Consider the following 19,051-nt stretch of genomic DNA (forward strand, 5'->3'; position numbering starts at 1 on the left):
CTCCCCACAAAGCTCACCCCACTCAGCCAAGAACATCCCCCAAGAACTTCCAATGCCAGCAACAATGGCACAAAACACAAATCATGCTGCTCCTAAGGATGGATCTTCCACTTACACCATGGTGGTGCTAGATGGGAGCAGAGCAAGCTTCCTCCACTTCATCTGGCCAGAGATATCCTAAATGCCTACATACCAGAAATGTACCAGGCAGCTGCATCATACATGTACACCCTCGCTAGCCGCTTGATGATCCCCAAGATTCCATGGTCGTGATAGGTGTACCCAATCCGCAGGGGATGTATGGGAAGATGAACAGTAGTTCTACCACTTCTGAATGCCACGTCCCATCTTTCACAGGCTCATGGGTGTAATTCCCAGAGTTTTCCAGAGGTAACAAACACATGGAGAGCAAAACTCTTGGGGAAAATTATTGCCATCATCATATGGGTGCTGCCCAACAGATGCTCCTATCAACTGGCAGCACAACAGTTTGGTATCAGAAGGGTGACTATGGTCAACATTTTCATCACCTATGTCATGGCTATGGAGATGATACTCTTAAAAGCTGCTGAGCATGTCCTGCCACAAAAACACATTACAAACACTTCCTGAGTGATGAAAGAATTATTTTGTGTAGTCATAGCCGAATTACCTATCATGGGTTTTAGGACTCTTTGGAAGGGCCCTCTGTCAGGCCTCCTAAGAGCTCTGTCAATTCTCCCTAGGCATGTGATGCATGATGCTCTACAGAAGAGGAAGGACTTGATATGGGAGTGGGGTTCCTGTCCCTTGGGAGCAGGTGTCCTATGGATCCATTTTTATGGCTGGGGCTGGGTGATCATGGGCAGCTTTCCTCCACTATTCTGCTTTCCCTCTCTATCAGCTCCACCATCATCGCCAGGTGCCCAGTCTGTGCCTCAAGGATGGCATTGACACAGGTCTAATTCTGTGCTTCGCTCTCCAGGAATTCCTTGAGTCCTTCACCTTGCCTCTCTTTTTTATTATTATTTTATTTCATGCATTTCTACACCTCCCTTCTCCCCCCTAAGGGGGACTCAGGGTGGCCTCACACAAGCATCATATGATGCTAACAGCATATAAACAATCAAAAATTGCATTTAAAACATTAAAAATAATTAAAAACACATTATACAATTCATTAAACAATAAATTAAACATGGCAATTAAAACCAAATCCAAATCAGGGTAAATCCTATGTCGCAGATATCCTAAGTTTCTTTCCAATTGCCGCTGTCCACTAATTGAACGCTTGGTCACAAAGCCAAGTCTTCAATTGTCTTCTAAAGGACAGGAGGGAGATGGCCAACCTGATGTCCTTAGGGAGAGAGTTCCACAGATGGGGTGCCACTGCCAAGAAGTGGGCTGTCTGAAGTGCATTAAGTCCTCCACTTGTAGTTTATTTATTTATTTATTTATTTATTTATTTGCTGCATTTGTTAACCGCCGCTCTCAGCCCTAGGGCGACTCGCGGCGGTGTACAACATATAAAAAACAATTTACAATAAGTCAACGACGGCAAAAACCAACATATCACTAATACACAATCATCTAATTACACTAAAATAATCCGCTCCGTCTTATCGTAGAATCATAACCAATCTCGTAGACCATATTCCGTTCCAGTTGTCATTTCCAGTTACTCTAGCACTCAGTTAAATGCCTTCTCGAATAGCCATGTCTTCAGGCTCTTACGGAAGGACATAAGGGAGGGCACCTGTCTGATGTCAACAGGGAGGGTGTTCCACAGCCGGGGGGCCACCACTGAGAAGGCCCTTTCTCTCGTCCCCGCCAGACGTGCCTGTGAAGCAGGCGGGATCGAGAGAAGGGCCTCCCCAGACGATCTCAAGGTCCTCGTGGGCTCATAGGCCGAGATGCGGTCCGAAAGGTATTTTGGGCCGGAACCGTTTAGGGCTTTGTAGGATAACACCAGCACCTTAAATTGGGCCCGGTAGCAGATTGGCAGCCAGTGGAGCTGGAACAACAAGGGCGTTGTATGCTCCCTGCGTCCTGCTCCTGTTAGTAACATGGCTGCCGCGCGCTGGACTAGCTGAAGCTTCCGGGCCGTCTTCAAGGGCAGCCCCACGTAGAGAGCGTTGCAGTAGTCAAGGCGGGATGTGACCAGAGCGTGTACCACCGTGGCCAAGTCAGACTTCCCAAGGTACGGGCGCAGCTGGCGCACGAGCCTAAGCTGTGCAAATGCTCCCCTGGTCACCGCTGAAACCTGGGGATCCAGGCTCAACGATAAATCCAGGATCACACCCAAGCTGCGAACCTGCGCCTTCAAGGGGAGTGCGACCCCATCCAGCACAGGCTGTAACCCTATACCCTGCTCGGCCTTGCGACTGACCAGGAGTACCTCTGTCTTGTCTGGATTTAATTTCAGTTTGTTCGCCCTCATCCAGACCATTACAGCGGCCAGGCACTGGTTCAGGACCTCGACAGCCTCCTTAGTAGCAGGTGGGAAGGAGTGACAGAGTTGGACATCATCTGCGTACAGATGACACCGCACCCCGAAACTCCGGATGATCTCACCCAGCGGCTTCATGTAGATATTAAACAGCATGGGGGACAATATAGAGCCCTGAGGAACCCCACAGGTCAAAGGCTGTGGTGTTGAACAGGAGTCCCCCAATAACACCTTGGAAACTTACCATGATCACCTAGCAGCAACTAATCTTCCTCTTTCCTTTCCTCAGTATTGGCCCTGAAAGGGGTTGATTTTGTTTTTGTAGTGTGGCAATTATTTGAAGTTGGCTAATGAAGGATATGTGTACCAAGTTGGGTCTAGATCCATTAGGTCATGTAGGAGCCTTTGAGGTACAAACCAAACAGCCAACATCAAGCATAATACATGCACATTTATTTCAAGAAACAGTCAAAACTTTGAAAAATCTTCTGACAAGATAATTATCCTGATCTTGACTTGATTTTGAAACAAAGGGTTTAATTCAGCTATGATTACATGAAATAGTTATTTTATCATTCAAGAAGAAAGGGCAGCATGGCAACAGTCAGCAGTTATCTGTGACTTAGTGGATTATTCCAAAAATATAACATTAAAGGTTGCCACATTTCAAGTCACAGCCCAAAAAATCCAAGCTAAATTAGTAAAGTCCACAGCGGAGGCTAGAAATGGAAATGGAGATAGTTTGGAATGATACAAACCAGACCTTTGTTACTGTTATCATGTCACTGCTACTATAATTTTAAAGAGCCAGTATATGGAATAAGTTTTAATATTTATATTGGAAAGTGCTTATTGTACATTTAAAAGTTGTATATTATTTGATGCCGTGGCCTATGGTTGGTACAATAAACAATTCATTCCCTCAAGAAGAATTTGTAATGTGCTTTTGTGGCAGCACATGCTTAGCAGCTTTTAAGAGCAATAGACAGGACATGTAATCAATGGAAATATTACCTTCCAGATAAATGTTCAGGCTGGTCAATATTACCACAAAATCAATTAAACCATTGGAAGGAAGGGTTTTATGCTGTGTACCAAAAATCTAAACAAGCTAGTCATATAAAATAATGTGCAGAAGATCATAATTTTACTAAATTTTTGTAAGTTAATGTTTTTCTACATAGAAATAACGTCAATGAATGAAGTAACACACAATCTGTAAATGTTATCATACATGTATGTATTTCCTCTCTCACACATACACCTGACTCAGCTAAGCAGCCACATTTGGCTACAAAAAACTGAGCAGAAGAAACAAACCACAGAGGAAGGAACCACAAAGGGACATCTAGTCAGTCTTCTTGCCGTTCAGAATGACACTATTGCAGCTCTCCAAAAAGATGGTCATCCAGCCTCTGCTTAAAACCAGAAAATCTACCACTGCTGAACAGCTCTTACAATAAAAATGCTTTTTTCTTTATGTCACTAAATCATTTAGAAGTTTCATAAATTTCTGTAGTTTAATTCTCCAGTTTTGATTCTCTTGCAACAAAAAATGAACATAATGGTGATTACAAGTGTTGCATTTTGGCTTTTGTTGTTGTTCATTTGTTCAGTTGTCTCCGACTCTTCGTGACCTCATGGACCAGCCTACGCCAGAGCTCCCTGTCGGCCGTTACCACCCCCAGCTCCCCCAAGGTCAGTCCAGTCACTTCAAGGATGCCATCCATCCATCTTGCCCTTGGTCGGCCCCTCTTCCTTTTGCCTTCCACTTTCCCCAGCATAATTGTCTTCTCTAGGCTTTCCTGTCTCCTCATGATGTGGCCAAAGTACTTCAACTTTGTCTCTAGTATCTTTCCCTCCAGTGAGCAGTCGGGCTTTATTTCCTGGAGGATGGACTGGTTGGATCTTCTCGCAGTCCAAGGCACTCTCAGCACTTTCCTCCAGCACCAGAGCTCAAAAGCATCGATCTTCCTTCGCTCAGCCTTCCCTAAGGTCCAGCTCTCACATCCGTAGGTGACTACAGGGAATACCATGGCTTTGACTAGGCGGATCTTTGTTGCCAGTCTGATGTCTCTACTCTTCACTATTTTATCGAGACTGGACATTGCTCTCCTCCCAAGAAGTAAGCGTCTTCTGATTTCCTGGCTACAGTCTGCATCTGCAGTAATCTTTGCACCTAGAAATACAAAGTCTGTCACGGCCTCCACGGTTTCTCCCTCTATTTTCCAGTTGTCAATCATTCTTGTTGCCATAATCTTGGTTTTTTTGACGTTTAGCTGCAACCCGGCTTTTGCGCTTTCTTCTTTCACCATGATTAGAAGGCTCCTCAGCTCCTCCTCGCTTTCGGCCATCAGAGTGGTGTCATCTGCATATCTGAGGTTGTTAATGTTTCTTCCAGCAATTTTCACCCCAGCTTTGCATTCATCCAGCCCCGCACATCGCATGATGTGTTCTGCATACATGTTAAATAGGTTGGGTGAGAGTATGCAGCCTTGCCGTACGCCTTTCCCAATCTTGAACCAGTCTGTTGTTCCGTGGTCAGTTCTTACTGTTGCTACTTGGTCCTTGTACAGATTCCTCAGGAGAGAGACCAGGTGGCTTGGGATGCCCATCCCACCAAGGACTTGCCACAATTTATTATGATCCACACAGTCAAAGGCTTTAGAATAGTCAATGAAGCAGAAGTAGATGTTTTTCTGAAACTCCCTGCCTTTCTCCATTATCCAGCGGATATTGGCAATCTGGTCTCTCGTTCCTCTGCCTTTTCTAAACCCAGCTTGAACATCTGGCAACTCTCGCTCCATGTATTGCTGGAGTCTTCCTTGCAGGATCTTGAGCATTACCTTACTGGCATGAGAAATAAGGGCCACTGTACGGAAGTTTGAGCAGTCTTTCGCATTTCCCTTTTTTGGTATGGGGATATAAGTTGATTTTTTCCAGTCTGATGGCCATTCTTGTGTTTTCCATATTTGCTGGCAAATGGCATGCATCACCTTGACAGCATCATCTTCAGAGGCGGCCCTAGGTAATTTTCAAAGGTAAGCAAACATTATTTTGGCGCCCCCCCCCCCCTCAACCAATCACTGAAAAATAAAACATAGAAGGTAGAGGTGAATAAAAGAGTTACCTTACAAACCAGAAATTTACTTACAACATTATGTTCATATAGTTACATTACCTAGAATTAACACAAATTAACTTTTTTTAGAATGCAAATATTTTATTAAACTTAGCAACAATTTTAAGTTTTTGTTGTTATTTTTGGTCTACAAGTACTACACAAAGGTTTATTGGTCATGCTGTCTCTTCAAAAGATTTTTCAGATTAGGGTCTTGCTAATAACAGAGAACTCAAACCCATGCTTGTTGGGTCTGTAAATCAGATTTGTTTTGGAGAACACAGCCCTAGGAGAATAGACACCTCCTTTTTAAGAAAGCGAACTCTTGTCCTTCAAAAGTGCCATGCCAGCCTGGACCATTGCAATGGGTGTGGCAACACGGCCAGCATCTGGCCCCTTCACTTGACTGGATATTTTAACATCCAGTTTTTTTTAACATAAATAAACTTGAACACTTTTAAAATTAAAAAGATATTTTTCTGGCTTTCAATTTTGAAAACTCGTGTACTATTATATCTGTTTCCATTTCATCCAACAAGCCATTTTCAATGGCCAAGGTTGCTAGTCCACTCAAGCGCTCTTGACTCAAAGTTGATCTTAAGTACGTTTTTATAAGTTTTAATTTTGAAAAACTCCTTTCACCGCTGGCCACAGATACCGGAAGTGTTAACAGAATTCTCAATGCAAGATAAACATTTGGGAAAGTATCCACATAACCACGTTTGGTTATGAAAGACAACGCTTTAGCTGGATGACTTCCAGGGGGCAGCATGGTTGCAAATATTTGTAGCTCCTCAAACAGATCATCACCATTCACATCACAGTCTTCACTATCAGCCAAAATAGTTTGAAGGTGTTGACAGGCATTCTTCAATTCTGTTTCATTCAAACTTTTCCCAAGGCTTGAAATATCATACTGGGATCAGATCTTGGGATATAGGGCCTGTCTGGAAGGGTCCCTAGACCCCTTCTACACTGTCCTTATAACCCAAGATCCGATCCCAGGTTATCTGCTTTGAACTGGATTATATGAGTCCACACTGCCGGATAATCTGGGATAAACAGAAAACCTGGGATCAGATCTTGGGATATAGGGCCTGTCTGGAAGGGCCCCTAGACCCCTTCTACACTGTCCTTATAACCCAAGATCCGATCCCAGGTTATCTGCTTTGAACTGGATTATATGAGTCCACACTGCCAGATAATCTGGGATAAACAGAAAACCTGGGATCAGATCTTGGGATATAGGGCCTGTCTGGAAGGGCCCCTAGACCCCTTCTACACTGACCTTATAACCCAAGATCCGATCCCAGGTTATATGCTTTGAATTGGATTATATGAGTCTGCACTGCCAGATAATCTGGGATAAACAGAAAACCTGGAATCAGATCTTGGGATATAGGGCCTGTCTGGAAGGGCCCCTAGACCCCTTCTACACTGTCCTTATAACCCAAGATCCGATCCCTGGTTATCTGCTTTGAACTGGATTATATGAGTCCACACTGCTGGATAATCTGGGATAAACAGAAAACCTGGGATCAGATCTTGGGATATAGGGCCTGTCTGGAAGGGCCCCTAGACCCCTTCTACACTGTCCTTATAACCCAAGATCCGATCCCAGATTATCTGCTTTGAACTGGATTATATGAGTCCACACTGCCAGATAATCTGGGATAAACAGAAAACCTGGGATCAGATCTTGGGATATAGGGCCTGTCTGGAAGGGTCCCTAGACCCCTTCTACACTGTCCTTATAACCCAAGATCCGATCCCAGATTATCTGCTTTGAACTGGATTATATGAGTCCACACTGCCAGATAATCTGGGATAAACAGAAAACCTGGAATCAGATCTTGGGATATAGGGCCTGTCTGGAAGGGTCCCTAGCCCCCTTCTACACTGTCCTTATAACCCAAGATCCGATCCCAGGTTATCTGCTTTGAACTGGATTATATGAGTCCGCACTGCCAGATAATCTGGGATAAACAGAAAACCTGGAATATGAGGATTTAAAGATTGAACTGCAAAGACTCTGGCACAAGCCAGTGAAAATGGTCCCAGTGGTGATTGGCACACTGGGTGCAGTCCCTAAAGACCTTGGCCTGCACTTAAACACAATCAGCACTGACAAAATCATGATCTGCCTGCCAGCTGCAGAAGGCGACCTTACTGGGATCTGCATGCATTATTCACCTATACATCACACAGTCCTAGATACTTGTGAAGTGTCCCACGTGTGATCCAATACAACTTTCTGCCCCATATAACAACAACAACAAAAACAACAACAAACCCACAAACAACAGCAAGTCAAAGTTATACCAGGTTCCCTCATCCTTTCTGCCCCATATAATAAAATAATGATAATAATAATAATAATAATATAATAACAATAACAGTAAGTGGGGCCAGGAAGTTCTTGGATGCAGAGGGGAAGACTCCAACTCCCACTATTCCTCGCAGCCACAGGCCCTTTCCTTGTAAGCAGGTGACTAGAACTGACCTGGCCTTGAGCCCCTCCTGCTCCTCCCCGATCTTGAATAACTGGAGGCACGGGGGCGCCTCCTCGCACACAGCTGCTCTCGCCTCCTCCTGCACGCAGGCACACAGGCACAGAGTGGAGGGAAACACACGAGCCCGCCTTTCCTGTCCAACTGTGGGGCGCATGCGCAGAGCCAGAAGGGAGGCTGCGGACTCTGTGTAGCCTTCAAGAGGGAGAGGGAGGCAGAGAAAGGTTGCCGAGGGGAGGGGGCATTTATAAAGGCGCCCTTGTGCCTCTGGCAAAAAAAAAAACTATTCAGCGGTCGCTTACCTAGCGTAATGGAAAAACCGCCCCTGATCATCTTTTAAGATTTTAAACAGTTCAGCTGGGATGCCGTCGTCTCCTGCTGCCTTGTTGTTAGCAATGCTTCTTAAGGCCCATTCAACCTCACTCCTCAGGATGTCTGGTTCTAATTCATTCACCACACCGTCAAAGCTATCCTCGATATTGTTATCCTTCCTATACAGATCTTCTGTATAGTCTCGCCACCTTCTCTTGATCTCTTCAGCTTCTGTTAGGTCCCTGCCATCTTTGTTTCTTATCATACCAATTTTTGCCTGAAATTTACCTCCAATGTTTCTAATTTTCTGGAAGAGGTCTCTTGTCCTTCCTATTCTGTTGTCTTCTTCCACTTCCATGCATTGCTTATTTAAAAATAGTTCCTTATCTCTTCTGGCTAACCTCTGGAATTGCGCATTTAACTGGGCATATCTCCCCTTATCCCTGTTTCCTTTTGCTTTCCTCCTTTCTTGGGCTACTTCCAGTGTCTCAGCAGACAACCATTTTGCCTTCTTGGTTTTCTTTTTCTTTGGAACGTACTTTGTTGCCGCCTCCTGAACAATGTCGCGGACTTCTGTCCATAGTTCTTCTGGGACTCTGTTTACTAAATCTAGTCCTTCAAATCTGTTCTTCACTTCCACTGTATATTCGCTAGGAATGTTAGTGAGATCATATCTAACTGGTCTGTGTATTTTCCCTGATCTCTTTAGTTTTATTCTAAATTGGGCAATAAGAAGTTCGTGATCTGAGCTACAGTCAGCCCCAGGTCTTGTTTTCACCGACTGGATGGATGTCCGCCACCTTTGGCTGCAAAGGATGTAGTCAATCTGATTTCGGTGTTGACCATCTGGTGAGGTCCATGTATAAAGTCGTCTTTTAGGTTGTTGGAAGAGAGTATTCGTTATACACAGCGAGTTTTCCTGGCAGAATTCTATCAGCCTGCGTCCCGCTTCATTTTGTTCTCCCAGACCATGCTTGCCTGTGATCCCAGTTGTCATTTGACTTCCCACCTTGGCATTCCAGTCTCCTGTAATGAAAATAATGTCTCTTTTTGGTGTATTATCCAGTAGGTCCTGCAGATCCTCATAGAACTGATCTACTTCTGCTTCTTCAGCAGCTGTGGTTGGGGCGTATATTTGGATCACTGTGATGTTGAAAGGCTTTCCTTGCACTCGAATTGAGATCATTCTGTCATTTTTTGGGTTGTATCCAAGCACCGCTTTAGCGAATTTCTTATTAGTTATGAAGGCTACTCCATTTCTTCGATGTTCCTCTTGTCCGCAGTAGTAGATCTGGTGGTCATCTGATGTGAAGTGGCCCATTCCAGTCCATTTCAGTTCGCTGACCCCAAGAATGTCTATCTTTAGTCTTGACATCTCACCAATAACAACATCCAATTTGCCCTGGCTCATAGATCTTACATTCCAGGTTCCTATGGTGTGTTGATCTTTAGAACATCGGATTCGTCGTTCGCCTCCAGTACCGTCGGCCGCTAGCCTTCCTTTCGGCTTTGAGCTAGCTGCGTCATCACATCTGGGGCTAGTTGAACTTATCCTCTGCTCCTCCCCAGTAGCATTTTGGCCATCTTCCGACCTGGGAGTCCCATCTTCCAATGGCATACCGACATATCTCTGGTTGTACTGGTCCATTTAGTTTTCTTGGCAAGGATACTGGAGTGGTTTGCCATTGCCTTCCCCAGGGATCACGCTTGGTCTGACCTCTCTGCCACAACCGTCCCGTCTTGGGTGGCCCTTCACGGTTTCGCTCATGACATCATTGAGGTGCTCAAGCTCCAGCGCCCCGACAAGGCGGTGATCCTTTGCTGGAGTTTGGCTTTTAGCCATATGTAATTTCTATATAAATAGAATGCAGAACTATAAACAAGTGCTCATCCATTTTCAGAGGGTTCGCCGGCTCATTAAATGAGCTACTTTAAGCTACATTTGTAAAAGCCAACTGAAGGAGCTCTGATGCAAGTTCTCTCCCCCCCCCCCCGCCCCCCGCCACCCCCCCCCCCCCCGCCATGTCAGGAGCAACTTGGGAAACTGCAAGTCATTTCTGATGTGAGAGAATTGGCCGTCTGCAAGGACACATGTTCATGATGCATAAAGACAAAACCTTTCAAATCTCCCCAACTTATAACCAACCTTTTCCCTACTTGGTTCCTATTACTACTGTTATAACAAGGGAAACATGCACTTTCTGTTAATTTAAATATAATAGAGGTATACATCAGTTAAAGAAATAGCTCTGTTCCTGGGCTTTGTTCTTTAACACAAATGTTGGTACTAAGTGCAATTATAACACAGAAACATAGAATAGGAAAAGAGGCAAGGTGGGTGGCTGTAAAAAGGCACTTGTAGAAAGGAGCTTCTTTGTCTGAAGCTTTGCTAATTGTGGTGTTTTTATATATCAAACAACTTGACTTTGCAGCAGTTGGGTGATTTTTAGGAGAAGTCTACCTATTGAGCATTTTCTACAAGCAGAAAATAAAACAACCTTCACAACACAAAGTAGGTCTTCAAGGATTCATCGGGCTTAATTGCAAGTGCTCTCAAATAATGGGAGTTTTTGATATACAGAATGGTTATAAATAAGGGATCCCCGATAGGAATTCTGATGTAGTACAGTCGCACAACATGTTTTTCTATCGGCACAAACCGTATAACTAATTCTGAGAACAGAGTTTGCAGTCTTTCCATACATTAATCTACTCCTGGTTACTTCAAGCTTTCCCCATTTATAATTTAGGATGAATATGAGGAAAGCTGTTTTGCTGTTGCTAATGAAAAACAATGGAAACCACAACTTCTAATATTTATACTTACTACCAATCGCACAGATATCTACTAGCATATTTAAAACTACTTATATAACTAGGCTAGATAAAGGAGTCTGGGAAATGTAAACTTTGAACCTTTATTTCTACCCATCTCTACTCTAACCTATTTTTGTTTCCAGAATGATTTCAGAAATCATTCTGGAAACAAAACAGAAAAAATAAAATAGCAGTATAAATATGTTCTGACAAAAATATACCCTCATCTGCAACAATGGTATGCTTCTATATAAATAGTGTGGCAGCTGATTGTTCTACAGGTGCACAATACAAAGTACAGAACTACAAACACCACATTACTTATAAAATTCAACTTCTTTGGCCCATCCTCTGGAAAGAGCTGACAAAAAGTTGAGCAACAAGCTTCTGGCATTTCTCTGGAATTTAGATCAAAGCTAAGAACTCGATGAAAGATAAAAGAACTGAAATGGAGAAAGCCTTGGATAAATGTACTCCCTCTTCTAGCCGCTAACAAGAAACAGTTCAGTCCTTGAATTTGGAAAGATAAGCTTTAATAATCAGGTTGTGTCGAAACATAATTGAAAGAAAACTCTGCAGTGCTTTATAACGCACAAGACATGGCAGCTGTTGAAATTAAGTGTTCTCAGTAATGAAACATTAAACGAAATTGACTGATCTGCAACCAAACCTTGCCAAAATGGCACATACATGTTTTGTACCCTTGTCCTTTTATTGCATACAGTCCTTTTGCTAGGGACTAGATATGAGCCAAAATAGAACCAAAGAAAAAGCTCACACAAATTCTTCTCTGTTGCTATAAAATATTATAATAATAATAATAATTGCTATTATTATTATCATCAAATAAGTTGTTATACTTTTGAGGTTGTCACATCACTCTAACCACTGGTAAGTATGCATAGTGCATGGAAATATTTGACTGACATCAGGCATGACATAACATAATGCAAGCTGAATATTCCCCCTCTGAATATAAAGTGGTACATGTGACTAAAGGGTTTGGAGCTGGATCTACACTCCTAAATAATGCAGTTTCATCTGTATTATATAGTCAGTTTAGACCAGGCATGTGTGATGGGCGATCATGATGTCACAACGGCTGAAAATGGCAGCACAGGTGTCTTCACTGCCGGTTTTGTTCGTGGGCAAGTATAAGGGGTGTGTTCCATTTCCCTGAGGTTGGAGAAAGGTTAAAGCAGGCATGGGCAAACTTGGGCCTTCCAGGTGTTTTGGACTTCAACTCCCACCATTCCTAACAGCCTCAGGCCCCTTCCTTTTCCCCCTCAGCCACTTAAGCAGCACCCAGAAGGCCCAAGTTTGCCAATGCTTGGTCCAAACTGGATTATTTGGCTGCATTGATCTAGCCTGGGAGTTGGGAGAAAAATTCACCTGTCTTTATCCACAAATGTGGCCCAATCTACACTGAAACTGTACATTGTATGGTCAGTCTAGATTCATATAATGCAGGTTAACTGCACTAACTGCATTATGAGTCTACATTGACCATACAATGCAGTTTTAAAGTGTAGATGGGCTATAAGATAACTTCCTTAAAATGCAGTGTAGATGGGTCATTAGTAACAAAAGTTTCTCTGTATATATCATGGCAATGTTTGAATGGGGATTTTTTTTTCAAATATTACATTGCTACTTGTTTCAGAATACAAATACAGTGCAGGTGCCTTCCCACCCACTCTGTATTTGCTTTGGCTGCTGTACAATGTTTTTAACAATACTGTATCACTAACTATGGTCTTTTAATATGTTAAAGTCTTGGAAAGATTTACTACTGAACAAGTTGGTTTGGTTTATTTTAAAAGAAAAACTTCCAAATCTAGACTTCAAAAGTGGGAGAGGGAAATGGTTGTGCCTGTTGAAGTTTCAGATCTGAGGATAAAAGTGAAGGCAATGACATGCAGCTTATAATGTGTTCATTTCTTGGGGAAATGCCAAAGACTGTCCACCAGGGTCTGCTGATCAAAGTTAGGAGAAGCATTTGCTAGGTTTGAGAAAGAATGTTTCAGGTTCTCCAAAAATAAAGACACTTCTTGGCCTATACAAAAAGCGACCAAAGCAGATCAGAGGGTTAAGTGAACCACACGAGGCCAAGGCAGGAGGGCTTGCTGCAAGGTACAGAAACAGGAAGGCTGGCAACAAGGAACATACCTTCTTTTTTTCAAAACAAAAGGATACTATATAAAAGTGCTCACTCAACCATTCCTATTACTAGAATATGTGGACCTGAAAATATTTTCCATGTTTTCCAAAGAAAATCATTTTAAATTGCTTACTATATTAGGCAACCTCTTTCATCCCATCTTTGCCCTCCCCCCAATCACTATTTTTTATTCGTTCAGTCACTTCCTACTCTTCGTGACCTCATGGACCAGTCCATGCTAGAGCTCTCTGTCAACCATCTCCACCCCCAGCTCCTTCAAAGTCAAGCCAGTCACTTTAAAGATACCATCCATCAACTCGTTACCTAGTGAGATTAGGCAAGCCCCTACCCTGGCAGATTTTAAAAAAAGGTCTAAAAAATTGGCTCTTCTGAGGTGCCTTTGGCAAGTGAACATATATCCCATAATTTTTCTGTTCCAACTACAGTTTCCATCCTCATGAAGCACTTTCCCCCCACCCTTAATGAAGGTCTAATGCCATTGTTTGTTCCTTTTGAGCTCCTCCCTCAGAAACACATTCTCCCACTACCTATCTCATCCAGGGTTTTATCCATTTTATCCTAGTGCATTTGTCCCACCCACTGTGTTCTATTTCTTTATCATGTTATTTTGTAACTGTTTCTTTTATTTTGTTATTTCATGTATTTTACTTTGATGTTATTTCTGCTTCTTAGTATTTTATTTTGCTGTACTGTAATTTTGGGCTTGGCTTAATGTCAGCCGCCCCAAGTCCCCTTTGGGGAGATGGTGACAAGGTACAAATAAAATTGTTTATTATTATTATTAATAATAATAATAATATATTAATATATTATAATAATATTAATATTAATATTATAAAATTATTATTATTATTATTATTATTATTTGAAACACAACAAGATGACTCCACAGCACACTCTGCTGGCTGTTAAATTGGATCACACGTCGGACACTTCCAACGTGTGATGTATCTGTGAATAATGTGTGCAGATCCCAGTAAGGTGACCTTTTGCAGCTGGCAGATGGTAATTTTCTCAGCGCCAATTGTGTTTAAGTGCAGCCCAAGGTCTTTAGGCACTGCACCCAGTGTGCCGATCACCACTGGGACCACCTTTACTGTTTTTTTATTATTATTGGATTATTATTATTATTATTATTATTATTATTATTATTATTATTACTATTCCTTTTTCCTTCCATTTTCCCCAGCATCGTCTTCTCTAAGGTTCCCTGTCTTCTCATCATGTGACCAAAGTACTTCATCTTTGCCTCTGATATCCTTCCTTCCAATGAGCAGTCAGGCTTTATTTCCTGGAGGATGGACTGGTTGATCTTCTCGCGGTCCAAGGCCTCAGAATTTTCCTTCATCACCACAGTTCAAAAGCACTATCGTCGCTATCATCATTAAAAGTGAACTTGTCACCTCATCACCATATGCACAATGTTTGCTTTTCTGTTGCTATTCAGACACAGGTTTGCAGCTTGGGAGTGATTTATTGTTGAGCCTGGAACCCCAGGACTTTTGCACAATTAAAACTTGTGTGTCAGCTGCCATTGTACCTTGGGAAATTTGACTTGGCCACAGTGGTCTATGCTCTTGTTACATCCCAAGTAGATTACTGCAACGTGTTTTACAAGGGGCTGTCTTTAAAGACTGTTTGAAAGCTTCAACTAGTCCAACGGGCAACAGCCAGGTTGCTCACTGGAGCAGCATACAGGGAGCATATCACCCACCGTTACATCAGCTCCATTGGCTGCCAATCTGCTACTGAGCACAATTCAAAGTGCTGGTTTTCGCCTATAAAGCCCTAAACAGTTCCGGTCCAGCTTACTTTTCTGAACATATCTTCCTCTACGACCCACCTCGAAGATTAAGCTCATCGATGGAGGCCATGCTCTCGATCTCACCACTCTCGCAAGCACAGCTGGTTAGGACAAGAGACAGGACCTTCTCAGTGGTAGCCCTCCGACTGTGGAATGCCCTCCCTAATGAAATCAGATTGGCCCCCTCCTTGTGATCCTTTAGGAAAAAACTTAAAAACATGGTTGTGGGACCAGGCATTCAAGCAGCAGATGCAGCGATAATAATGAGAATTATTATTGCAACCCTTTTTAAACATCAAGATATCTCTACCCTACACTTGAAGCCTACGCCATGTGATGAACACAATAGGTTGCCATTTCTTAAGTAGGTGGCTCAGTAATATTTAATGAATGTGACGAAGTGGCTTGGGAGGCAGTTTTTCTCACCTCAATAACTCTAATTATTATTTTATTATTTACTACATTTATATCCGGTCTTTCTCACCCTGAAGGGGACTCAGAGCAGCCTTACCGACTCAACAATTAATGTGGCTTGACACCACTTGAACTGCTCTGGGTCAGTGCTATGGAATAGGAGCCCCTGGTGGCACAGTGGGTTAAACCCTTGTGCTGGCAGGACTGAAGACTGACAGGTAGCAGGTTCGAATCTGCGAAGAGCACAGATGAGCTCCCTCTGTCAGCTCCAGCTCCTCATGTGGGGACATGAGAGAAGCCTCCCACAAGGGTGGTAAAACATCAAAACATCCAGGCATCCCCTGGACAAAGTCCTTGCATACAGCCAATTCTGTCACACCAGAAGCAATTTGCAGTTTCTCAAGTTGCTCCTGACACAGAAAAGGGCTACAGAATGCTGGGATTAGTTGTTTGGTGAGGCACCAGCACTCTTGCATCAGTAGTGAAGGATGCAAACCTTGTAAAACGACAACTCCCGTGATTCCATAGTACTAAGCCATGACCTCTGAAATTATGCCAACCTGCATTCTTGTTACAGCGAGCTCGGTTGCACAGACACCAAAACAAACCCTCCAAATCCACAAAAGAGCTATACCTTTATTGTCCAACTGAAATGCAAAAAGACTTGATGGACCAATAAAGGGCATTGCCTTGTTTGTAGGGTTTGCTTTGATTCAGCAGTGACAAGGAACACTCTACCAGTTGAAACATACAAGTCGTGGGAATTATCCACACTGTGGGATTAATGCAGTTTGGCCCCACTTCAACTGTTGTGGAATCGTGGGAGTTGTAGTTTTACAAGGTCTTCAGCTTTCTCTGCCAGAGTGGTGGCCCCTCACCAAACTTCAGCTCCCATTGTTCCATAGCATTGGGCCAGGGCTGTTCAAATGGTGTCAAACTGCATTAATTCTCCAGTGTAGCTGCCCCCTTTCCAGGCACTAACAGAGACCCCTTGCATTGGTTACCAGAGTCCAAAAAGTAGCGTCCAAACCACGTTGGCCCAGCAACGCAGGGCTGTGGTCCATACCTCTGCTTCTGGCGCCGCTACAGTGGTGGAGGGGGGCGGCAGCAGCAGCGGGGCATTATTGCTCACATCAATGAGCCTGGAAGCAGAGGAGGGGGAGGAAGAGGAAGAGGAGGGGGAGGAGGAAGGGCGGCTGCCCCTGCTTTTCATGCTCTCGGTCTCCTGCTGCGCGCGAGCCCTCCAAGGTGCTTGACTCCGAACTTTTCCCGGGAAATCGCCGGCGCGCGTCTCGCGGCTCAGGAGTTGCTAAGAGACGCGGTCTCCATGGCGACGGAGTGGCTGCTCGGAGGAGAGGCCCGCTGAGATATTCTCGCGAGGAGTCCATCCCCATGTGCTCTCTCTCTCTCTGTTAGTAATGACGTGGCTGAGGGTTCTTGCACTGCAGTTTAGCTTGGCTGATTCATATAGCTGTAGAAATAAAAGTGCCCTGGCCCCACTCTGCTAAAGGGGATCTAGCTTGGAATCGCATTATATGGCAGTGTAGATAGGGCCCTGAGGGGTATTAACATCTTAGAAATAATAGTTGACTACTTTAATTCCTATTAAACTCTGGAAGTTGTAGTTTTCCAAGGTTTTCAGTCTTCTATGTCAAAGACTGCTGGTGCCTCACCAAACTACAACCTCATAGTAGTTACATGGTGTCAAACTGCACTAATTCTACAGCATAGATGCAGCCATGTGCATTTCTAATGGTATTTCTGCCATTGTTTTGTGGCCAAGAATACTTCTCTAATGCTATTTCAATGCTTTTCATTTTGCCGAGAAGTTAAATGGTTAGACATGGTTGGTTGCCTCTCTCTATTCTATTGGACATAAACTGTGGACAATAACAAAAGGGGAAAAACAACCACACTGAATGGACCTTTGTTTTGAACTGAGAAGTTTTTGTGTGGCCCCAGATACATAAAATAAGCATAAAATTAAATATTTGCCGATAATAAATATGCATTTGTGAGGCTTGCTAAACAGGCTGTTTTTTCTTTTTATGAAGTACAGCTGAAGCATCTTCTGCAGAGTCCACTGTAAATATGGTACAAGAGATTTATGTAAATGTCTAAAACAACCACTAGGTGGCATTCAGAAATCTTTTACAGTGTACAGCAGGGGTCCTCAAACTTTTTAAACAGAGGGCCAGGTCACAGTCCTTCAAACTGTTGGAGGGCCAGATTATAATTGGGGGAAAAATGAATGAATTCCTATGCACACTGCATATCTTATTTGTAATGCAAAAACACTTAAAAACAATACAATAATTAACATGAAGAACAGTTTTAACAAATATAAATTATTAGTCTTTCAATGGGAAATGTGGGCTTGCTTTTGGCTGATAAGATTGTTGTTGTTGTTGTTGTGTACTTTCAAGTAGTTTCAGACTTAGTCCCTGAGCGAGTCCGTAAGCGAGGGTCGGGTAAATTACCTTGGAGGGCCGTATCCAGCCCTCAGGCCTTAGTTTGAGGACCCCTGGTGTATAGTATACCAGGCATGGGCAAGCTTCAGCTGTCTGGGTGTTTTGGACTTAAAGTCTCACAATTCCTAACAGCCAAGGAAGTTTTCCCATACCTGGTTTATACCCAAGTTTTGGAGATACCTTATAATTAAAAGTAATTTTGGATAATACTCAAGGTGCTTTTTCCGTTTATTAAACTAGCTTGAATTTATTAATGTACTATCAATGTGATAAAAGGGTAGTGTTTATTTACTTTATCAGGGCTTCTTAAACTTTTCCACTTAAGACCCCTTTCCACCTGAGAAAGTTTTACATGACCCTGGGCATATAGTTATATGAAATAGGTATAAAAACAAAACATTTACTGGTAACAAATCAGCATTTGCAAGGCCAATCTTCCTTTTTAAGAAGTAGAACTAAAGCATCTTCTGTAGACTCCACTGTAAACACTAAACACGATTTCTGTACATGTCTAAAACAGCCACTAGGTGATGTTCAGAAACCTTTCAACATTGCCACATTTTTCAGGATGTTGAAGGGAACCCATTTGGGGTCAGGACCCACAGTTTAAGAAGCAGTGGTCTAGATGCTGAGTTTCACCTTTCATCAGCCCCAGACAGCAAGGCCAATGGTTTTCCATGCTGGAAGATATAGTCCAAAAGCCAGTGTTGTGGAGCTATTTTTTTTTTTCAAGTACTAGTCTTCATAATTGATTTAGGAGCCCCCGGTGGCATAATGGGTTAAACTCTTGTGCCGGCAGGACTGCTGACTGAAAGGTTGGCGGTTCGAATCTGGGGAGCGGAATAGGCTCCCGTCTGCCAGCTCCAGCTTCCCATGCAGGTACATGAGAGAAGCCTCCCACAGGAACATCAAACATCCGGGAGTCCCCTGGGCAACGCCCTTGCAGATGGCCAATTCTTTCACACCAGAAGCTATTTGTAGTTTCTCAAGTC

General features: G+C 43.2%; 1 protein-coding gene across 1 annotated transcript in view; it reads right to left on the bottom strand.

Annotated features, from left to right (window-relative positions):
* The window catches only part of CCDC170 (coiled-coil domain containing 170), a 77,115-nt gene extending 60,244 nt beyond the window's left edge, over positions 1 to 16,871 (bottom strand). The window contains exon 1 of the mRNA XM_060753571.2: positions 16,655 to 16,871. Coding sequence (XP_060609554.2) covers positions 16,655 to 16,801 — 147 coding nt within the window. The 5' untranslated portion in view covers positions 16,802 to 16,871. The remainder of the gene's footprint in view (positions 1 to 16,654) is intronic.
* Positions 16,872 to 19,051: the final 2,180 nt, after the last annotated feature.

The sequence above is a fragment of the Anolis sagrei genome, chromosome 1 (assembly GCF_037176765.1).
Source record: "Anolis sagrei isolate rAnoSag1 chromosome 1, rAnoSag1.mat, whole genome shotgun sequence".
Classification (NCBI taxonomy): Eukaryota; Metazoa; Chordata; class Lepidosauria; order Squamata; family Dactyloidae; genus Anolis; species Anolis sagrei.